This window comes from Osmerus mordax, chromosome 1 (assembly GCF_038355195.1).
Source record: "Osmerus mordax isolate fOsmMor3 chromosome 1, fOsmMor3.pri, whole genome shotgun sequence".
NCBI classification, from domain to species: Eukaryota; Metazoa; Chordata; class Actinopteri; order Osmeriformes; family Osmeridae; genus Osmerus; species Osmerus mordax.
Window position 1 is genome coordinate 8,555,354 of NC_090050.1, and position 19,957 is coordinate 8,575,310.

Below are 19,957 nucleotides of genomic sequence, written 5' to 3' on the forward strand. Positions count from 1 at the left end.
CGCTAATCTGAACATTACAGCAGCAATTCCATCATTCTGATTGGCCCACTGTGTCGATAATCTTCATTATCGATGTAATACATTATCTGCCTTTTCATATCAGTGCAAGGGCTCTTCCTATAAATTAAGCGAACGAGATTGGATCCTTAGGCCCCAAGTCATACCTCATACACCAATAAATATGAACAGGGCTATGCTGTGTATGGAGCCACCTACAACTCCCTTTGGTCGACTGATCTCTGCAAAGGCCTTTTTACTCACAGAGTTGGAGCTCTAAGTTAAGAACTTGATTGAGATTAACTAAGGAGTGAGCTTTTCACAGGAAGAGAAAAGAGGGGAGTGTACGGCTCGTTAACTTGGCTCTTTAGTTTTGGATTAGAACTTATAGTCTGCGTGATTTAGATATTAGTGAGCTAGGAGGGCTCAAGAAAAATTATTCCACTTATCGTATCAGTGATAAATTAGTGGTCTGTTTATCATGAATTAGGGCGGACTTCGCAGTTCGACCGACTTTCCAGACCCTGCTGCGAGCCAATCAATGGGTTTCAGGCCAGAAATTTATGTAATATTCCCTCTGTTTCATACACACTTTTGTTAGAATATGTTATAGATAAATCTTTGGTATGAGCCACTGATGTTTAATGTGGTCTAAATTACAATCATTGACAGTAATTGAGTTTCACAACATTAAAGTGCAAATGAAGATGAAATGATACCAAGCCAAAACGTCGTCAGATTCGAGCCAAATTGTATTCATTTAATATGTCAGTCATAATTTGAACGGTCTATGAATTTTGCATTCCTGATTTGAAAGCAAAAGGACACAAATCTGACATGGTTAGAATGACCACAACCTAACTCCCAGACAGAAAACAGTACTCGGAACATTGTTATCACTTTTACAGGCCGTTTTCTGGAGCGGGATACATCCACAGCTTGCCATGTGAAGCCGGGCGCCGAGGGGCATGAGCCATGAAATTCAGTCAGAAAGACAGCCACCCAAAAAGGGGGGTGTGGAGGTCTCTGGGTTGGTACTTGAGACACACTGGCACAGGACCAGAACAACTGGCGCCGCTCCTCCGCAGATGGGCACACAGGTGGGCACACAGGTGGGGGGAGGGAGGGTGGGTAGGCTCTGCCAGGTTTGTGTCCTCCGAGCTGCTTGGTGTGTGTATGAATGTGTGTGTTCCAGTTTTTACTGGGTTTTTTTTGTTTGTTTTTTGTTTGGGGGGGGGGGGGGGGGGTCTGCTCGGCTAGTCACATCTGGACCTCGGTCCACGGTGTCTGGCTGAAGCCAGACTCCAGCCGTGATTCTACACTGCACTCCAGTGGTACCCTAGAGCAGCACATGAAAAGTCACCAAAACATGTTAACACGGCTATAATGTAAGATAATATTGACTATTTGGCCTGTGGATGATTATGAAAAGCATGTCATTGTTGTACAGTATGGTTTGTTAATAAATCTGCCATTGTTACATTCATAATTACCCTTGAATCATGTAGTGGACTATGGAACAATCTGTAAACACAGAAACACTGAGCTTTAGCAACTACTTAGCAACATCCCTAAAGCTGAAAGCCACAATATTATATTTACATTTTAAATCTGGATACAAGACATGAAGACCCTGTTTAAGGTACATTTCCCCTTTCTCCATTATTTAGAAATAATATTGCCTGTCTATCATCCATACAATTAAAAAGATGAACTGGGCAAAACAATATCATTGTACAAAGCAAACTTAGAAACGGCATTGATTCCTTGGAACGCACAGACAGCTAATCGATGCATGCGTGTCTCCCCCAGCGAGTCCAGATCAATGTTAGCGAGAGACAGAAGTCATTGACAGCCAGAGTGGAGCAGCTCTCCGGCATGATTGTGTGCAGTGCTGGCTGCAAAGAATTCATCCCGGTCATCAGTTGGAGAAGGATCCCCCCCGCCATCATGAATGGTGAACGCTCTTTGGCCTCACCAACAATACCTTTTCTCTGTTCTCTAATTTATCAAGAGGATTATCACTTTCATTTGCTCAGTGTTGTGGCCACCCTAGCCATCTAGCTTGATCACATGCTCCCTTGCCCCTGTGCCCTGGGCTAGCAAATGATTTATTGATCGGGGCAGCCTCCATGTAACCTGTTGTATTGCCTCATCACTTTGCCATCATCACCCAATGATGAGCCGAGCACCCAAAAGGCCAGAAGTTCTCTCCCTAAGGCGGGTTTCATTCAACAGTGTGTCCCTAGATAAATTTGCTTTCTCAAATTGCTAATTCGGACAAGGTTGCAGGGAGGTGAGTAGACTGGTGATTGTGGTCAGAGAGCATCTGGTCGACCTGCAGTTCAGAGTCATCTCATGAACCCTCCATGTCAGTTCAGCAAGTAAGTAAAGCTTTGTAAAACTTTCTGTCACACACTCGAATATATAGGGAAGGGCTGCTGTTGATGTTTACAATCATCTCTTTTGAGAGGTAGGTAATGAAAACATTTACCGTGAATCATTTTCTCACCATGAACTCCTTGACAATAACAGCAATGCAAAGAGACGTCCACAACAGAAATGGTTGGCAATAGCATGCAGATTTATTGTTATTTCTTTGCAATGGTTAACGCTTTACTTTGAGGGTACAGAAGGCTTGGACAGCGAATAACAGTGGATGCATGATGTTCATCAGACAATCAACCATTTACCACTACATTATATCCCCACTAACCCTTACACCTTGAATAGTTGCTGCATATCAGAAGAGTCAATAGTTTTGTATCCATAGATACAAGACATGCCAAGTAAAGTGGCCCAAAAGTCAATTTCTTACCAAAGGTTTAGTAAAGGCTATTAAAAACATTCTGCCGATGCTTTACAAATCTAGTGGTGTACAAATTTACATGGCAAACAAGGAGCATATTTTTACTAATGAAAATAATGCTGAAAGGACAAATATAGGAACATTGCAGTAGGGTCTTATTCAATTCGATCACATTTTTAAGTAGCTTCACCAATAAACCAGTAACCATAGTTACTGTTTCATTTTTCGAGACAACACTTCCTCCATTGCTCAATGAGACATACATGAAAACCGCTATTCTGACAAAATACCAAAATATCTATACACACTTTTAGCATATCAACATGAGCTTTGTTGGGTTATACAATGAAGACATTAACACTCAACACCAATTTAAGCTGAGCTATTGTATAACAACTATTGTAAAACATTTGGCCAAAGATACATACATACTTTCCCTGATATTTGTGTTTTAGGCTTTTGACAAAATAATACAAGCATTGTCTTCCAACTCCTTTCATTCAAAGAGGTGTCACTATCAACACAATCTCATGAAGAAGCATGATCTCCTCATCCAACTGAATGCATACAAGGTTATTACATTTCAAAACAACCTTTAGCTTGCATTTACAGTATATGGTGGTATGGTGGCACCCTTTTCCAAGTAAATCAACATTCTAGATCCCTAAGTAAAATGTTCAAGTCTATAGTTAGTCTTTTTTGATCTTCCAAAACATAAAGTAATATATTTTCCTTGTATTGGCTTCATCAGTAGAATAAACACATTCCCCTGCATACTGGTTATGTTTTTGCACTCATTACAGTTTATGGCTGTGTTTATCAAATAACATTGTGTGGCTTCTCACCAGTAGGAAAAGTCCATTCATGTGGAAAAACAAAAGCTTAAGCCTTTGTCAGCATACTGTTGTTTTTGTTTTGAATGTATCAAAAGATCACGAGGTCAGCAAACTCCTCCATCAGGATGGAATCACATATCTACTCTTCAGCCCATATCTGCTATGAATAAGCCATGTCAAGAAGAATTACTTCAGACGAGACCATCAAGTACCATGCCTTAGTGAATCCCAAACTCAGGTTACAAAAGCTAAGCCTGTGGAGGTACACATTGAGGCGTACATTAAAATATTATATAAAAATAGGTTGCGAAAGCCATCGCTGAGCATGAATGCTAAAGCTAATAGACTCAAGTCAAATGCAAATTAGCAAAGCAAAAAGACAAAACAATCAAAATGTTCAAAATTCACAGTATTCATCATCCCTTTTAGCTTTCCATATAGGCAACAATCAATAATGTTAAAACCTGTATCACGTTATATTGTACACTTCTGTTATTATAAAAGCTTTATTAACCGAATATGATAATTTGAGTATCTGTCTTTCAACAAATGCTGGTACCACCAATACGTCTTCTGAATGGGACATATTGGAGGACAATTACTACTTGTGATGAGGGGATATATTATTAGGTATGGTGTTCAAATAAAATGTGTTTCCCATTTAGCTTATTGCCTACTACAACACCATATAACAAGGCTGACATTTATGGCACATGCATGGAAAACATTATCACCTCACAATCAAATGATTTTGTCCTTCAGCAAATCTAACATGCTTTTTATTGTTAATATTGATTTTGAGTCACCCATATTGTTGTTGTGTTGTGGGATAAATCAAGGATTTCCTGTGCTTATGTTAATCACAATTAAAAGATCACCTGTTGCCTTATTATCTGTGATACTTTTACTACTGTAATAAATAATGTATTAAGGACAGTCCTGTTTAGAACAGTTGCTACCAGTAGTCAGGCCTAAAACACATTCTGTAGGCTGAGCAGCAGCCTTCTAGGCACTGGGTGGAAACGAGTACTGGAGTCAGGAATCCTGATATGGTAACACGTGTTGGCCCTGTTATTTTTGTTTTCTCTATTCTCTATAAAATCCTTCCTCTGACCTTCATTCCTCAGAGAGAGACTTTGCTATTACCACAGTTCTTGCCGAGGTGTGCGTTAACCCTCTCCAATAAGCTGGTTGTCTAATACGTTTTAGAGGAGACCGACAACCGTTTCCTCTACGACGTACACCTCATTAAACCCAGACAAAGTAAGCAATTTCGTCAAGATCCACGGGATAGTCTGTAAGGTGCAGAGGCTCTTTAATATCAAAGCGCTCTCCCTTGTAGCTACGCCAACGCCCAGCAGGGAGGTAGATGTCCCGCTCCTGCTTCCCAGGCTCAAGGACTGGAGCTACCATGAGGTCGTCCCCTATCAGGAACTGAGAATCTATCTTGTAAGCGTTCTCATCCCCAGTGGCGATCCACCACAGGGGGCGTATGATGGGGTCCCCCGTGTCCAGCACTTCTCCAGCCAATTCCAAAACACGCGGGGCCACGAGGCTCTCATGGAGAGCCGTGTACTTCCGGGCAATCTCCACCACCTCCCTATCATACTCCCAGGGAGGGATCGAGAACTGCATGGAGGGCATGAATGCGGCCAGCTCCAGCCAGCGAATGTAGAGTTCACGGTCTGGTAAACGTTGCCCTCCCTCTGTGCGGTTTAGGTAAGCATTCCCGCCAATCATGTCCGGTAGGATGAACTGGTAACCAAGAATGCTAATGGTGAGGACTGTAGGAATAAGGGATTTGAGACCAAGCTCATAGCCCCAAACGGAGTCCCTGTCGATGGGCCTGAAGAAGCAAGAGATGTTCTGGGATTGATAGCCGATGCGGAGTTCAGCACGCTCGTTGTAGGGAATTGCCATTTCTGTGTATCGTCGCGTGAAGGTGCTTGGGTCACGAAGGGGAATCCTCGTACTGAACTTCCACGGCAAGTAGTTTGTCTCGCCAGCATCCAGTTTAAAGGATGACACCCCATATTTGGAGCGGAGGGACCGCAAGTGGGATGCAAACCAATCACGGGCGTCCGGATTGGTGAAATCCAGGATGCCACCAATACCATTCCACCATCGAACCAAAGCTGGCAATAGGCCGGTAGGCTCTCGGACAAAAAGTCCTTTTTCCACACAGGTGTGGAAGTTCTCGGATTCATAGTTGACGAAGGGGTGCGTCCATAGGGAGACTAGAAAACCATCCGCTTTCAGCTTCTGAAACATTGCTGAGGCGTTCGGGAACTTGGTTGTGTCAAACTCATATTCACCGTAGCGGTTGGTGTATCTGTCATCCAACTCCAGGTGGCTACAATTAAAGCCATGCTTGTTGATGTTGGCAGCGTAGATCAACAGTTTCTCTTGGTCAATGTCTTTCTTATGGAGTGCCCATGTAGACCAGATTGGATGGCGAAACATGGCTTTGGAGGGTACCTTGTTAGGCTTGGTGAAGTACCTGCGCACCATGTACTTGTGGATGGAAGTAACATCTGATCCTACACATACTCTATAGCTGAGTTCGGCAAACTGCGTCTCCCCCGGCCCTGGGATTGGCTTGTATGGGCTGTCATGGTACCGGGCCTGGAAGTACATGGTCTTCTCCGTTTCATTCCAGCCGAGGTGAAAGGGCACAGAGTCGTTGATCTTGATGGCTGTGGCGTTGGAAGACAGCCAGTAGCGCTCCAAGATCCCACCAAAGTCATTTCGATTGGAGTAGATGTCGCTGGTGACGAAAGGCTTTGGAGCCTGTTGCCCTTCAATAGAGATAGGCCAATGCTGTTTGGCTGTTTCGGCACCACCATACCAATGGGAATCGTTGTAAGTCATTGCATGCTCCACAGGTCGATCAGGAACCAGTTCTTCCCAACGCACACGGTAGCATTGGACTGTGTCTTTGGGACGTACCGTTTGGATGAAGAAAATTAGTTTACCATCAATCGTGCGCCCACATCTTAGAATCTCCCCTTCTTTGGTACATGAGTCCAGATCCAGGGTCCCAGACCTACAATTCAACATTAAGAAAATAATTGTTACTTTGAATTCTAGATACATTTGAATTGTACATTTACCACTAAGTTTACCTTTAAGGTAGTATCAAAAGCTGTAATTACGTCAGAAACAAGTCCTGAACCTTGTGTTGTATAATGTAAAATTGCATTATGGTCATTCATAAAACACCAACTAAAAGGATCTGGCTGAATGTGAGTTGAATTATGATTACCGTATTTTTCTGAAAACAAGCCGCATTATCTATAACCCGCACCCCACCAGAATGGGAGCCTTGTGTTTGTAAATTGTATTTTAACCCGCACTGAAATATATGCCGCACTTGATACGGGAACAATGATACCAAGCAATGCACGAGTAGGCTATAGGCGATCTTACAGCATGCTGTAACACACTTCGGTTGTGGATAGTATGTCCATGCGTGGCAAAATCAATTGTTATGTCTACAAAATTATTTTAGATATAGTATAAGTTTAGCTAGCTTGCAAATCCTGAGAATAGCCTACCGAAGTTGAACTAGCCAATGTTGTTAGCGATGCTAAATGACTAAATGTAGGTAACGTTGGTTTGCTTGCTGTATAAAGCATTTCACTGGGTCTTGCAGCTGTTTGATTTACTGAAATTATAATTAAATGTTATGTTCTACTAGCCATTTGCCTACTTTAGCAAGTCACTGTATTTCCAAGCCCTGATAGTGTAATTGAGACGACACAGTAAATAATTCCTCTTTCAATAAGCCCCTGTTCCAGTGTTGAGCATTAAATTAGCTGCACGGTCTGTAGAGATCTTGGGACAATGCCACTTTTTTGTTCTAAAACCGGGCTATACGCCGCTTCGAAATATAAGCCGTACAACCACAAGAAAACTGTAAAATTGGGGTACAAGCCGCGGTTTTATTTCCAAAAAATACGGTACATAAATGGACCCAGAACGTTTGTGAACTCATTAAGCTCAATTCCAGAAAGAAGCCTACAGTACATACTTGAAGGCCATTTTGAAGACGATAGATCCTGCCTGGTTGCGGATGATGTAGCCATCCTTGTTAAGATCCAGCAACTCAGTCTTCAACAGCTCAGCCTTGCGCAGCGAGGCAATGTAGTAACACCATGAGGTCACAGCTGCAATCACCAGCACCACACCCAGCACCCCAGCTCCCACTAGTGGACGAGTTTCCCGGCTCAGTTTCTGCTTAATGGGGGTAACATTGGTAATAGTGCCCCCTGCACCTCCTGGTACCACTTGGTACATGACAGCTTTTGTTGAGTCGACCAATAAAGTAAGCTTTCAACAATCCTTTAAATGATGTAAATCCTTGGGGTACAGCCAGGAGAGACCCACTTTTGCAGCTCTCAGAGATCACCCACAAAGGTCTGTGATACACAGCTCTTTTGTCAGTATGCTGGCACTTCTCTGAGGCATGACCTTGAAGATGGTTCGAAAGGAATTCTTCTTTGCTTTTTAACTTCTTTCATGCGATGTTGCCCTCTAGCAGAATTGTTTCATCTCTTTACCTGTTGGAGAAGAAATAAGATAACAGGATCTTAGATTTAAGGCTGCACAGCAAAGTCAGTTCAACAACAGTGACAGCCCCACACATCCTACAAGTCTGTCATTGCATAGACACCACAATAAATAAACCAAAGGCTATAACATCTCAAAACAGAGATATTCAGCATAAAATAGCTCCACTAAATGGCACTATATGGCCGAAAGGTTGGATAGTGCTATAGTTCTAAATAGTAGCCTACCTAGGCTTTCGAAAATTGCATGTTTGAACATTTACATACACAAATTCAGCAGTGAACCAGACTGAGATCTCTTACTATCTTGGTGAGACAACAGGCGAGACATAACTGCCATAACAATCCATGAGACAGAGATGACTCACTTATCATAGTTTGGGCTAACTCAACACTTGAACGTGGGTGGATACCTAGTTGATGAAAGACTAAAAAAATAAAATACATCTATAATGTTTTTTGGATAAATGTAGGCTATCCTTGGTTCTTGACGTAATGGAATAAAGCCCAGTGTGCTTTTAAGAGGTTGATATGGCAACAATCCTATTTTAAACATTGGCTTGTCTCAGACTAATTTGTGTGCAGTGCACACAAATAGTTCGTAGTTGAGCTGTAGTGAGTATTCAGGCCTCATCTGGACCCTTTGTTGTGATGTTCTGCCAACAGTGAGGAGATTGAACACATACAAAACACCCTGTTCCTCCGAGTCAAACTAATGGCCACTGTGGCACCCTTGTGTACTTCACTGCAACTTCAGAGAGTTTTGTAACCCAAGCAACAAGTCCACTCAGTTACAGGGGGTAGGTGGAATAATCAAGCCTGGACTAGGCAGAACAAGGCCATTTGCCGACTCATCTCTTAAAAAGGTGCACACAAACACACACATACTTATCTTACGCTGCTGACAAACAGTACTTGCTGATACAAAGAAACAAACATGGGTTATGGGAATTTGCATGGCTGTTTTTAGCTATTGAGGCACAGCAAGATTAATTTGATTGAATCTGCATTGGACCAAGGTTCTGCTGTTGCTCTCACACACAAACATTGCTTGTGCTGGTGTGCTGCTTCTAACTGCTTATTTGGGCCTTCATCCTTACATTGTCCGTCAGGGCTGGGATAATAACGCATGCTTGTAGTTAATTAGCAACCTTATTGTCTATTCTGTGTTTAACCAGGCTTGATTTAATTTACCTCCCCCCGCCCCCTTCCACACACACAAAAGAGAGCTAGAGTCAACTTCAGATATTGAGAAATAAAGATTGAAAAAAAGAGTCAGGTCAGGGCATGAATAGCCCTTTGGCGCATCCGTTGATTTGTTATCAGCTTGGTTGCATAAACTTTGATCTGCAGACAGTAACTTGAGTGACACTCACCTTAGCGTCGAAACTGTAAACTAAACTGGTTTAATAACAGTGCCGAATATTTGAGTCAGTCAGAGAACACTAGGGTAAAACCCTTCTGTACACTCAACGAGTTCAGACATAAAGAAAGAATAGATAGCCTACCTCTGTAGTTGCTTCCCCCTCATGCACGAGATCAAGCTTATGTAAACGTATACCACTGGCTATCGCTAACGTTTAAAACACAAAACCCGCATTTCAAACGACCAATCAAGGATACTGTGTACAGTATCAATAAGGAAATCGTTTAATAACCACATTTTTTACTTGCATGAATATTTTCAAGTCAACATGAACTCGAGTGTGGTAAACAACATTTGCCTAAACTGGTTCGCATTGATGTGGGACTCAACTCTGTTGAGTCATGTTATGCTCAACTCGGTGGTTGTTTAGTCTGACATTTGCGTGGAAAAAAAACAAATATTAAAACGTTACTTAAACAGAATTGATTTCTTCATAAGCTTTACTTACCGATCGAGCAGCCAAACTTCAATCTTCTATCCGCATACACAAACTTTGCTGGCTCGTGACTGCGCTGGGCGCAGAACGCGCATGAAGAGGTATCTTGTTGCATAGCGTATGCAAGCAAGATTCCTTGAAGAGATGTATGGGAAATGTAGTTTATGTTCCGGTTCACTTTTACCGTACTGCACACCTCAAAATAAGTCTACCCAATGCAATATTTAAGAATGGTATATTTATAAGTCGAAAAATAAATTAGGAACGTTTTGTTGATTCACATTTTAAATGTAAAACTTCAGGATTCTTCTAAAGGTTTCGACTTTTCTTAGAAATTCTATTCTACACAATACTTTTTTAGAATGTAGCCTATGCTTCCACCAAAATATTATTATTGTTTCACAAAAGTATTTCACAACAAAACTCACATTTCAAATAATCAGATAAATTCCTTTATTTAAGAGGACACACTTTGTGATCGGTTATTTTAGCGCTTAGACTCAGAAACAAATTCCGGGTGAATGATGTACGATCCAGCCTGGTACGGTTTCACTACATGAAAACAGCTGTATCCAGCACTGGGAAACGTGAACATGAACAGTGGTCATACGAATGTAGCCTATAGGCCTACGTGGATATTTTGCATAAGTGGCATGGGAATCAAACACACAAATTGTTTTACCAAACAGTTTTTGCAAAACAATAAATATATTTGTTCGCGTTCTCATGAACAAAACATTCTTAATGTTGTCAAATATCCATTCAATGAAAAAATGTAGATTTAAAAAAAGATGTTCACACTACCATTAGGTCAAACATCGGAATCTCTCACCTGGATCCTGATGATAAACGGCAGGTAAGGTCACCAGGATATTGCTGTGTGTCTGACCGGATTGGCCTCTGCTGTGAGGATCTGAAGGACTCCCCCTGACTGTAAACAACATGGACTACAGCCTTCATATCTGTTCAGATAAATGACCGACTCAAAGCTTTTGTGTAACATGAATGCGTTAAAACAGTGTGCAGAAATTGTTTCCGAAAATACTTTTGAAACAATTGAAAGACCACTGAAAGACCCATTTTTTGAAAACTCACAAGATCCATATGGGTTCACTTCTTCGGGTCCAGTCAAATCAGTGAATTCATACAGACAATAAGTAGAAGGGAAACGTTTCAAAAGCATGAAAACAGTGCAATGCTCTACCTCTGTGTATTTCTCAAGGGAGGTTGCATTCGGCTGTCTCTCCCTGAAGGTTCAGTCATCTGTACTTTGTGCATCCATCCAGCTGAGGGCAGCACATGTAGTCTGGATGGCTCCCTCGTTCTTTTGTCTGCATGTGCCGCACTGAGACTTTTGCCATCTGGTGGATAACCTGCAAAAGACAGGGTTGTCACACAAAGAATGCATTCAAACTCAAGACTATACTAAATGGGATAAAATACATCCAGACATGGCTGTAGGTCAATGTAAGTTAAAGAAGAAAAACTCTACTAGATTTCTACTGTATCATCTAAGAAGTTTGGGGAAAGAGTGCATGGGTTGGGGTTAAAGATTTGACAACACTGAACGTTCTTTAAAGAAAAAAGAACAGCAGCGATATATTGCATAAACAAAGGTAAAACAAATGAAAGTTCCACATTTAATAGAAATATACTTTATTGTGTTCTTGAGTTTGCAGCAGCACCTTGGTGGTGGAAGGAGAGGTGTCGGATGGGAGGGAAAAGGGGGCGTCCGATGTTCACAGGAACTGTGTTCGCCTGAAACACTGAGCGAGATGACCTGTGGCCCGTCTGCAGTTTCCTGGGTAAGAGGAAGTCCTGATTAAATAAGAAAGGAGAGAGGAAATTAGACACCTGTTCTCTTTCTCCCAGGGTGGTGAAGATGGATGGAAGGAGGCCGAGGTGATGCATTGAGGCTATTGTGTCCCACTCCGGGACACATATGCAGAGAGCGAGGTAGTTGATGTCAATTTGAGCCTTTTCTTCCTTGAGGGAAGGGACAAGATGGGCTGGGAAACCAGTTCAAGTTTACAAGCATTCAATTGAGGCATGATACTTTCATCGTTGAATTTCACATGAAAGGATATTCTTCATGGTTTTAGCTGCCTTTTAGCTTTTTCTTGTTGCCTGTAGAGATGACAAAGGTAAGAAAAGGAACTTTCACTGGTACTGGAGTAGACTTACAGTTTCCGTGATGTTTGAAAGAAACATCCTAACCATGCTTTCAACCCATGTACAGCCAAAGCTCAGGAACTGAGCGGACAGAGAATGGTGGTGGTGGTGGGTTATCGCTTCCATGTTTACTTGTTCAATCCCATCAGCGGTGAGGGAGAGGAAAGAAAAGCTAAATAATGAATGAGACGGCTTTCAACCTGTGGAGATGTATGCAAACGATGAAACTCCAATTAGCATAAGAGTATCTGGCCTTTTCCTGAAGTAATGAAGGGAATGAAGAAGGAGGTAATGGGGTGTGTTTTGTTCTTTTTCTTTAAAGGGCCTGGGCTGCAAAATTGGATTGGAAAAAATGTGCTGCTGTAAATAATTGAGTTTTGTTTGTTGTTGTTTTATTGACTGACTGATTATGTTAAGTGCTTTTCTAATGCCTATTGGATCAAAATAGTAGAATTAGTCACATCTTCATAATGTAGTGACAGTATGTAAAAATGATTTGGAAGTATTTTTGAAAGCACTACATGTACTGTGCAGTGACAGCCGTAAGTCAGAACAACAAATGTACATAGAGAACACAGTGAACTCACATTTCTTTTTGCATCTGGGTACGGAATATGTCATCAGCCAACAACAGTGTTGGGGCTCTTACCGGTCTGGGGTGAGGGTTGTTCCGGCGGTGTGCTGAGGATGGTCTGGGCTGGGCTGGTTTTCTTTGGCCAGGACAGTTGAACTCCTCTGTGTACGTGCTAAGCAATAGGGGAGCCATCACATCTTGTGAACACCCCCCTTCACTTTCTACCTGTCCTCACACTACTGTGAGTTTACACCTCTAATGACGGATTCAATCTCCCCCCTCTCTCTCCCTCTCTCCCTCCTTCCCTCCTCCCCTCCCTCCCTCCCCCTCCCTCCCCCTCTCTTTCTCTCTCTCCCCCCCCCCTCCCTCCCTCCCCCCCTCCCCCCCTCCCTCCCTCCCCCTCTCTTTCTCTCTCTCCCCCTCCCTCCACCCCTCCCTCCCTCCCCCCCCTCCCTCCCTCCCTCCCCCTCTCTTTCTCTCTCTCCCCCTCCCTCCACCCCTCCCTCCCTCGGCCACCTACATTTGCTCCTTACTTCTTCCTCCCTTAACATTCCTCTCACAGTGGCTGGTCTCCACTTTCTTTTACTTGGGGTGTTATTTTAATCAGTAGAACAATCGGGTCACCCTACCTTATACAGTAGATGGTCTTACACTACTTACACACACACATTTGCTGTCTCTCTCTCACTGCAATCTGAGCAGACATAGCTCTGAAGCTCACGGGACTTATTACCGACACAGGCCCCCCTACAGTGAGACTAACCTGGGTCACCTTTCTCGTCCTTTTTTGCCAGGAGTCACATTCATCAATAATTCTCTGGCTGGCAGCAGAGTCCCTTAGTGGCACCACTGCAGGAACTGATCAGTAACCCCCTGTCAGGGGCATGCACACGGCCAATTAAAGCCCATTCGTATTCAGGTAAAATAACAACATTATAAAAGCCTGGCCTGAATAGAATTATGCTTTTGAGCCATGTACTGTTTCATATTTTGTACATTCCGTTGCACAGAACTACTGTACATTCGTGAACGGAAGATTGGGGTCTTCGCATGTGTGGTCTGTTGAACAGGCTGTCACTAGGCAAGGAGGTGAGGGGGCAAAGCCAGGTAAAACAGGGTAGAATGGTTTCTTGATTCTCACGCTAATGGCAGTTACTGTATATAGACTGTATTTTAAATCTTTGGCGGAGCTATTATTCTTTATATGTAACAATGTGGCCAATGTAGTAGAGTTTAGAATATTCAACGTGGACAAATATTGAACAATTGTATCATTAGTAACTTTACATTGAGGTCACGTTTAGGTTTTAACATGTGATGAGCTATGTTTGGCTAAAGTTAAGTTTAATTAGTTAGTTTAATTTTCAAAGAAGAAGAATGGAATCAAGCGTTTCAGTAATTTTATTCATAAAATACAGATGGTGTACAAATGATGCAGTGCCCAATTTGAGGACACATATTCTTATAAGTAAGATTTTACCCGTACATCTTGGGTTTGATGTCCACTGAAGCAAGTCCAATTGCAAGGTAATTGCCTTCCCTTTCTCTCAAAACAATACTCATGCCCGTACTCATTCATCTTCTGAAACATTCTTCAAAGCATCAAAGCACTCAATGCTGTTTGGATTTCACTGCTGCTTTGAGTTTGGTGTAGAGATATTCACAGTTCTGACAAAGGGAAAAATTGAAATAATCATGTGTTTTATGTTTATGTAAGTGCACCCAGTAGGGCTCAAAAGGTGCAGCTGAAACACAGTGTGTCCAAGATACAAGGGTTGGGAAAATACACTGCTTTAAACACACTTTAGAGCCAAGCTAAGAGTTTAGGACCGAACAAAATGGAAGACTGGATATTGACAAACCTGAATGGCATAGTAAACGATCCCTAGATAGGCCGCAATGCAGCCACCGAGGAAGAGATCAAAGGCAGCAGGTTTCACTCTGTGGACGGACACATATCATGAACGACCGACAAATACAGCAGCCTACATACATTTGATTTTAATTAATCATGTTTAAGGTCTGTCTTCTCCCACCTGTACATCGTCATTGGCTGGTGCATTTGATCAAAAAAGGTGATGTCAGGGTCCCTGAAAGAAAAAACACATGTTGTGGTTATCTTTTCTTTCATGAAGGATTAACCCATTCTAGATAGCACACAAACATGCAAAACAATTGACGGTAAAAGTGAACAGCTTTGGTGGCATTTCGTTTGAGTAGGCCATCTGTAAAGTCAATAGATTCAACTACATTCAACTCTGAACTACGACTCAGTTGATATACTTGCGTTGTATATGCGTCCGTGCTACTCTGGAATGGGAGTGGTCATTAGCAGAGACGTGTGTGCCTACCGTTTGTCCTGGCGGAAGGTGTGCCTGTGGACCTGCTGCAGGTAGTGCCTCAGCTCTTGTTCCAGAGAGTTCACCAGCAGGGTGTGCTTGGGCTCCTTGTCAAGCAGCTGGGTGGCCCGCGGGATGGAGGTCAGGAAGGACATCATGGTGGACAAACGGTTGTCCAGGAACTCCTGCAAGTGAAATCGTAAAGACACAACCACTTGTATGGTATGGGAGTTGATGTGTGCGTGCGTGTGGGTGTGTTGTTCCTGTAAAACCATTTTACATTAGAGAGCATTGTGATTCTTTAAGTTACTAGATGCTTTGCTTACAGTAGGCCGTGTTTTTTCCCCCAAAATGTAGTTGATAAATACAGTTCACATGAAATGTCTCACCATTTGGCCTTTGAAAATTTGTATGTCTTTGGCAGAACCCTGAAGAAAAACAGATTGAGAGACATTAAAGAATATAAGATAAAAAAACAAGGAGCATTTTTGGGGGGCTGGTGTCACCAATGAGTCATGTGTTTCCACTATTCAGGGACTTTGACTATAGTGAAGTTCACATTATTCATGTTGTCCAAAACAAAATTATAATGGGTCTATGAAATTCACCAAATATCGAACGAGATGGAATGTGACCTCAAGTGACCAAAACCTTTATGTTTATTAAGATTAGATGAGCACACCCACTGCCAAACTTCACCCATGGCCCAAAGAAGGTCTCAAATCTGTGTTGGTGTTTTTGAGGCTGTTCCTTATAGTGGAAACACATAGCAACTAGGCTCTAAGTCCTAGACTATGGCTTAAATGCCAGTGTCAGTGGGTAAGCACTATATTTTGTATGTGGGCTAGTTTCTTACCTTATCAGACAGATTGTACATAAAACGTGCCAGAGTTTCTGCTATGATGATGCCATTTCGTTTGAACTTTCTTAAATCCACCTGTGATCTAGATCCCAAAAGAAAAAACTAATGACAAAGTGTGCTAGCGAAATGATCATTAGTAATATTACACTGCCATTAAATAACAATTTATATAACACCAATATAATGTTGTGTTGAGGCATCCTGTAGGACATATTCCTCACTGCTAATCCAAGTTTAAAGAAAAAGGTAGATCTTTAATAGGCTGATTAATCAACCCTTTTGTCAAGTTTCACATTATTGAAAAGGAGGAAGGAGAGAGGGTAAAAACAGGTAGGAACAGAAACTGTCAGGGCTGAAAATCAAACCCTGACCTTTATATGTCGGCCTACTGTCGTATGTAACTGTAACATAATACGTAAAGTCCCGCAACCTAGAGTCGATACTTGAAATAGACTTACATAGTGTCGAGGATGGAGCCTCTGACTTCTGATTTGGGGTCTTCCAGGTGTGACAGGGTGAACCCTGGGATCCTGCGCAACCCGTAGCGCTCATGCTCCCAAGACACAGTGGACTCTCCCAGGTGGATCTTCTTGTGGACCATGCCCAGTCTCACCCACGGGAAGCGGGCAGAGATCACCTGTGATGAAGTCAGTAGGGTTTAAGCCCATGCCACACCACAATGTGCCATGGGTAGGGATGCACATTCAGCAATTAGATGAACCATACTGTACATTTCAAACAGTTAACTGTACTGTCAATATATTCTTTATAACTGTCGTAATTATTCAAATCAAATGTTTTCAAGATGATGTTTTACCTGTTCCAACTGTTGGAAAAAGTTATGCTGGGGGGTGTCAGGTTTGGGAGGGCGGGATACATGCATGTAAAGCTCATCCCCATTGGCCAGTGTGTCCAGACTCAGAACAAATGCAACATTGTCATGAAGGAGACTTGATTCTGATTGGTTTCAAGGGAAGACAGATACAGTATGAATACGTAATTCTATCCCGAACTTTCTCCAAACTAGTAACTAGTTATACAGTAGATGTATAATCCCTATTCATCTCTATAATCTCTATTAAAAGCTCACAAAGTATACTGTATTATTATCTATACAGAATGTGCAATCAAGCACTACATAAACTCTGATTGGTCACCTGACATGGAATTGAGATGTTAAGGATATAACAACAATGGTCTGGCGCCTTGTGCCTGTAAAGGTAGGCATAAACAAAGAGAGAAAGACAGGATGTTTTCAAACTAAACACACCAGCATGGTCCATGTTCTCCTCCACCCACTTCTTTGTCCCCATGTAGTTATACTTCCCACCACCAGTCAAGGAGAACAGAAGGTGGTAACTAAAGGGTAAAGAAAACAAGGAAACTGTATAATACACCATCTGTGAAAAATGAAAGATTTAGTCATAAAAGGATGCAAAGACAAATTTTCGTTCTTTTTGGGAGAGGGGGAGGGGGGGGGAGTGAAGTTACAAATATTTTTGTAACTCACTGGGGCCTGGTGCCTGGGTTGCTGTACAGCTTTCTGAAGAGTCGGACCAGCTCGAGCAGGATGGTAACCCCACTAGCGTTTGAGTCAGCGCCGTAGGCCAGCCACTGTCAGGAGTTGACACATCAAAACATATGAAAGAGTATAATACAGCGATGTATGTTTGTGGAAAAATTGGGACTATACCTATACGCTACCCTTCAAAATACAATAGATTCTTAGGGATCTGAGGGATTTTATTTTAAATGGAGCTACCAGATGGATTATGACAGTACATAAAAGGGTTCAATAGTATTAGAAGAGCATGCTTGAAGGAGATGTGGTCTTAGTCATATATTACCATATTTAATACCATGCTGTAACATCCCCAACCATGTCTTTATAATTCCCCTGATTGAAATACAGGAAGCAGTAAGTCAGTAGATGAGTCAGCAGTCTTACCATGCTCCTTAGGGAGAGACACTAGAAACCCAAGATTGTGGAATTTTAATACTGAACTGCTGTTTTAGACCGTCATCTTACAATATGGAGGGTTCCTACCGGGAAATACTGTTATATATTTTACTTTGGAGGACTATGATCTATGATGCTGGTTTGGGGTTAGGAGACACAGGGTGGAATGGATTTTGGAATTGTGCTGAAATGCTGTGGGTTCTTATATGTATGGAAGATTTTGCCATGAGACTTACAGGTGCAAGTCCATACGAGTCATAATGGGCGGTGATGACAATGGTGGGTGGATCCCCTCCTGCTCCAGGAAGCACACCCTAAAAGTGCAATGACCAATCACATTGAATGATCTCACAAAGGATTTTATTCTTTTTCAAATGGTGTCATCCCAACGGCTGTGCCTTGGTCCGCTTTTGGTCTGTGCTTTTTCTTTGGTTGAGGTGCTCCAGAAGCCATCACCAGCACCCTTTTTTTTTGACAATGTGTCTGTTCTCTCACCTCCAGCGTTACTATGGAGTTATCGGTGATGGTCTTGACAGGGTTGTTGTTGCTCACAAGAATCTGAAAGGCAGTGGCCAGGACCATGCTACGAAGAACTGGCAAGAAAAGGGGGGGGAATGCAAAATACAATTCAACACACATTCAATACACTGTCACGTACAGTACATACCTATCAAATATATACGTAGTTTGCTTACATCTCTTCTATAAACTGTCTGATACATCTATCTTTCTCCATCCCTCTGCCATTCTTTTTTCTTTACTCCATGACTGACTTTGCAACATCCACCCATGCATCCATCTTTTCCTTCTCTGCTGTCTAATCTCCCCTCTACGGACCTCCACCCCCACCCCAAACGTTCTAATCCCCCCCCCCCCCCCCCCTGTTCCCCCTTATCCTCTACTCCCCCCCCCTCACCTCGCACCAGGATTGAGGAGGTGCGTGTGCTGGCGACCAGCTTCACCTCCTCGTACATGCAGAGGAGCTGCTCGTCTTCGGGGGCCACGTACACAGGCATGACGGTCTCTTTGCGCAAGGCTTTGTTCTCACTCACCATGAACGTCTGGAGGGAAGGCAGGTCACAGTTTTCGAAAAACAGTGCTCCCTTGTAAAGTTGAATTAGACTACAAGACTCATCAATGTCCTTTTTCCTGTCACCAAGTGCTTTTTTGAACGACAAAAGAAAGATACAGTTGAATCGAAAACGTCTTCTTTCAGGCTTATAAACACATAAACAGCATACTTAAATGGGAAATACACAAAATACACAGAGCTAAACGGGCAAAACTTCTCATTGTCCATCATTTAAAGTATAATTGATCCTAGATGACACTTGTGGCTTTGAGCGCTACCTTGATGCTGAACATGGCTACCTGTATGACATCAGGGGGCACAGCGGAGATGTTCTGAGGCAGCAGGATGAGCACTGCGGCGGCGTTCTGCCTCTGCGCCTCGACGTACTGCTCCGTGGTGAAGTCTTGCAGCTTCATGATCACGCAACGCCGCGTCAGGCTCGAGTCGTCCGCCGCGCGCGCCTCGGCGATCACAATGGCTCCACGACAACCTCAACAGTCCAACGAAAGGGTCAAAGGTCACCAGAGGCCAGGTAGTGCGCCCCTTCGGAGTCTTGTCGAAACATGATTGTGAACTAAAAGGACACTTTCATCCAATCTTGTATTTCTTATCAAGCCTATTATTTTTGACAAGCCAGCTAAAATGCAAAGATTAATATAAAATATGTTCAAGATTGACTACGGTTTCCCCATGACCCTACCATGTTTGTCCTGCTGCAGGTCAAAATGCTGCATCCTGTAAGCGGTGAACTCGTAGGAGGACACTGCTAGCAGTGCAGACGCGTGCAGAGGCTGGACACACAGCAGCAGCAGACAAGCCACCGCAGGCCACACTCTCAACCACATGATGTCACTTCCTCAGTTTCTGAAAACGTACTTCTCTGTGGAGCACCATTGGGATTGA

At 42.7% G+C, this 19,957-nt stretch overlaps 2 protein-coding genes across 2 annotated transcripts; both read right to left on the reverse strand.

Moving 5' to 3' along the window:
* Positions 1-2,560: 2,560 nt before the first annotated feature.
* Positions 2,561-10,179, reverse strand: myorg (myogenesis regulating glycosidase (putative)). Its single transcript, XM_067243771.1, has 3 exons — positions 10,088-10,179; positions 7,676-8,204; positions 2,561-6,688 (listed from the first exon to the last, which is right to left on the reverse strand). Exons 2-3 carry the CDS (start codon positions 7,939-7,941, stop codon positions 4,891-4,893), a joined length of 2,064 nt encoding a protein of 687 aa, XP_067099872.1. The 5' UTR covers positions 7,942-8,204; positions 10,088-10,179; the 3' UTR covers positions 2,561-4,890.
* Positions 10,180-14,432: 4,253 nt separating this feature from the next.
* Positions 14,433-19,899, reverse strand: zgc:109965 (Nicalin-1-like). The gene is made up of 15 exons (XM_067243725.1): positions 19,755-19,899; positions 19,354-19,544; positions 18,899-19,043; positions 18,478-18,575; positions 18,219-18,296; positions 17,533-17,636; positions 17,293-17,381; positions 16,840-16,979; positions 16,481-16,659; positions 16,017-16,104; positions 15,550-15,588; positions 15,173-15,345; positions 14,858-14,911; positions 14,684-14,762; positions 14,433-14,489 (listed from the first exon to the last, which is right to left on the reverse strand). Exons 1-15 carry the CDS (start codon positions 19,897-19,899, stop codon positions 14,433-14,435), a joined length of 1,659 nt encoding a protein of 552 aa, XP_067099826.1.
* Positions 19,900-19,957: the final 58 nt, after the last annotated feature.

Bases quoted from the DNA above. Each gene is read 5' to 3' on its own strand.
- myorg (XM_067243771.1), bottom strand. From the start codon at position 7,941: ATGTACCAAGTGGTACCAGGAGGTGCAGGGGGCACTATTACCAATGTT. The intron at 6,689-7,675 runs GTATGTACTGTA...GTTGAATTGTAG, and splicing joins GTCTTCAAAATGGCCTTCAA to GTCTGGGACCCTGGATCTGG.
- zgc:109965 (XM_067243725.1), bottom strand. From the start codon at position 19,899: ATGTGGTTGAGAGTGTGGCCTGCGGTGGCTTGTCTGCTGCTGCTGTGT. The intron at 19,545-19,754 runs GTAGGGTCATGG...TGGACTGTTGAG, and splicing joins CCTGCAGCAGGACAAACATG to GTTGTCGTGGAGCCATTGTG. The intron at 17,382-17,532 runs GTGAGTTACAAA...TTTACCCTTTAG, and splicing joins AACCCAGGCACCAGGCCCCA to TTACCACCTTCTGTTCTCCT.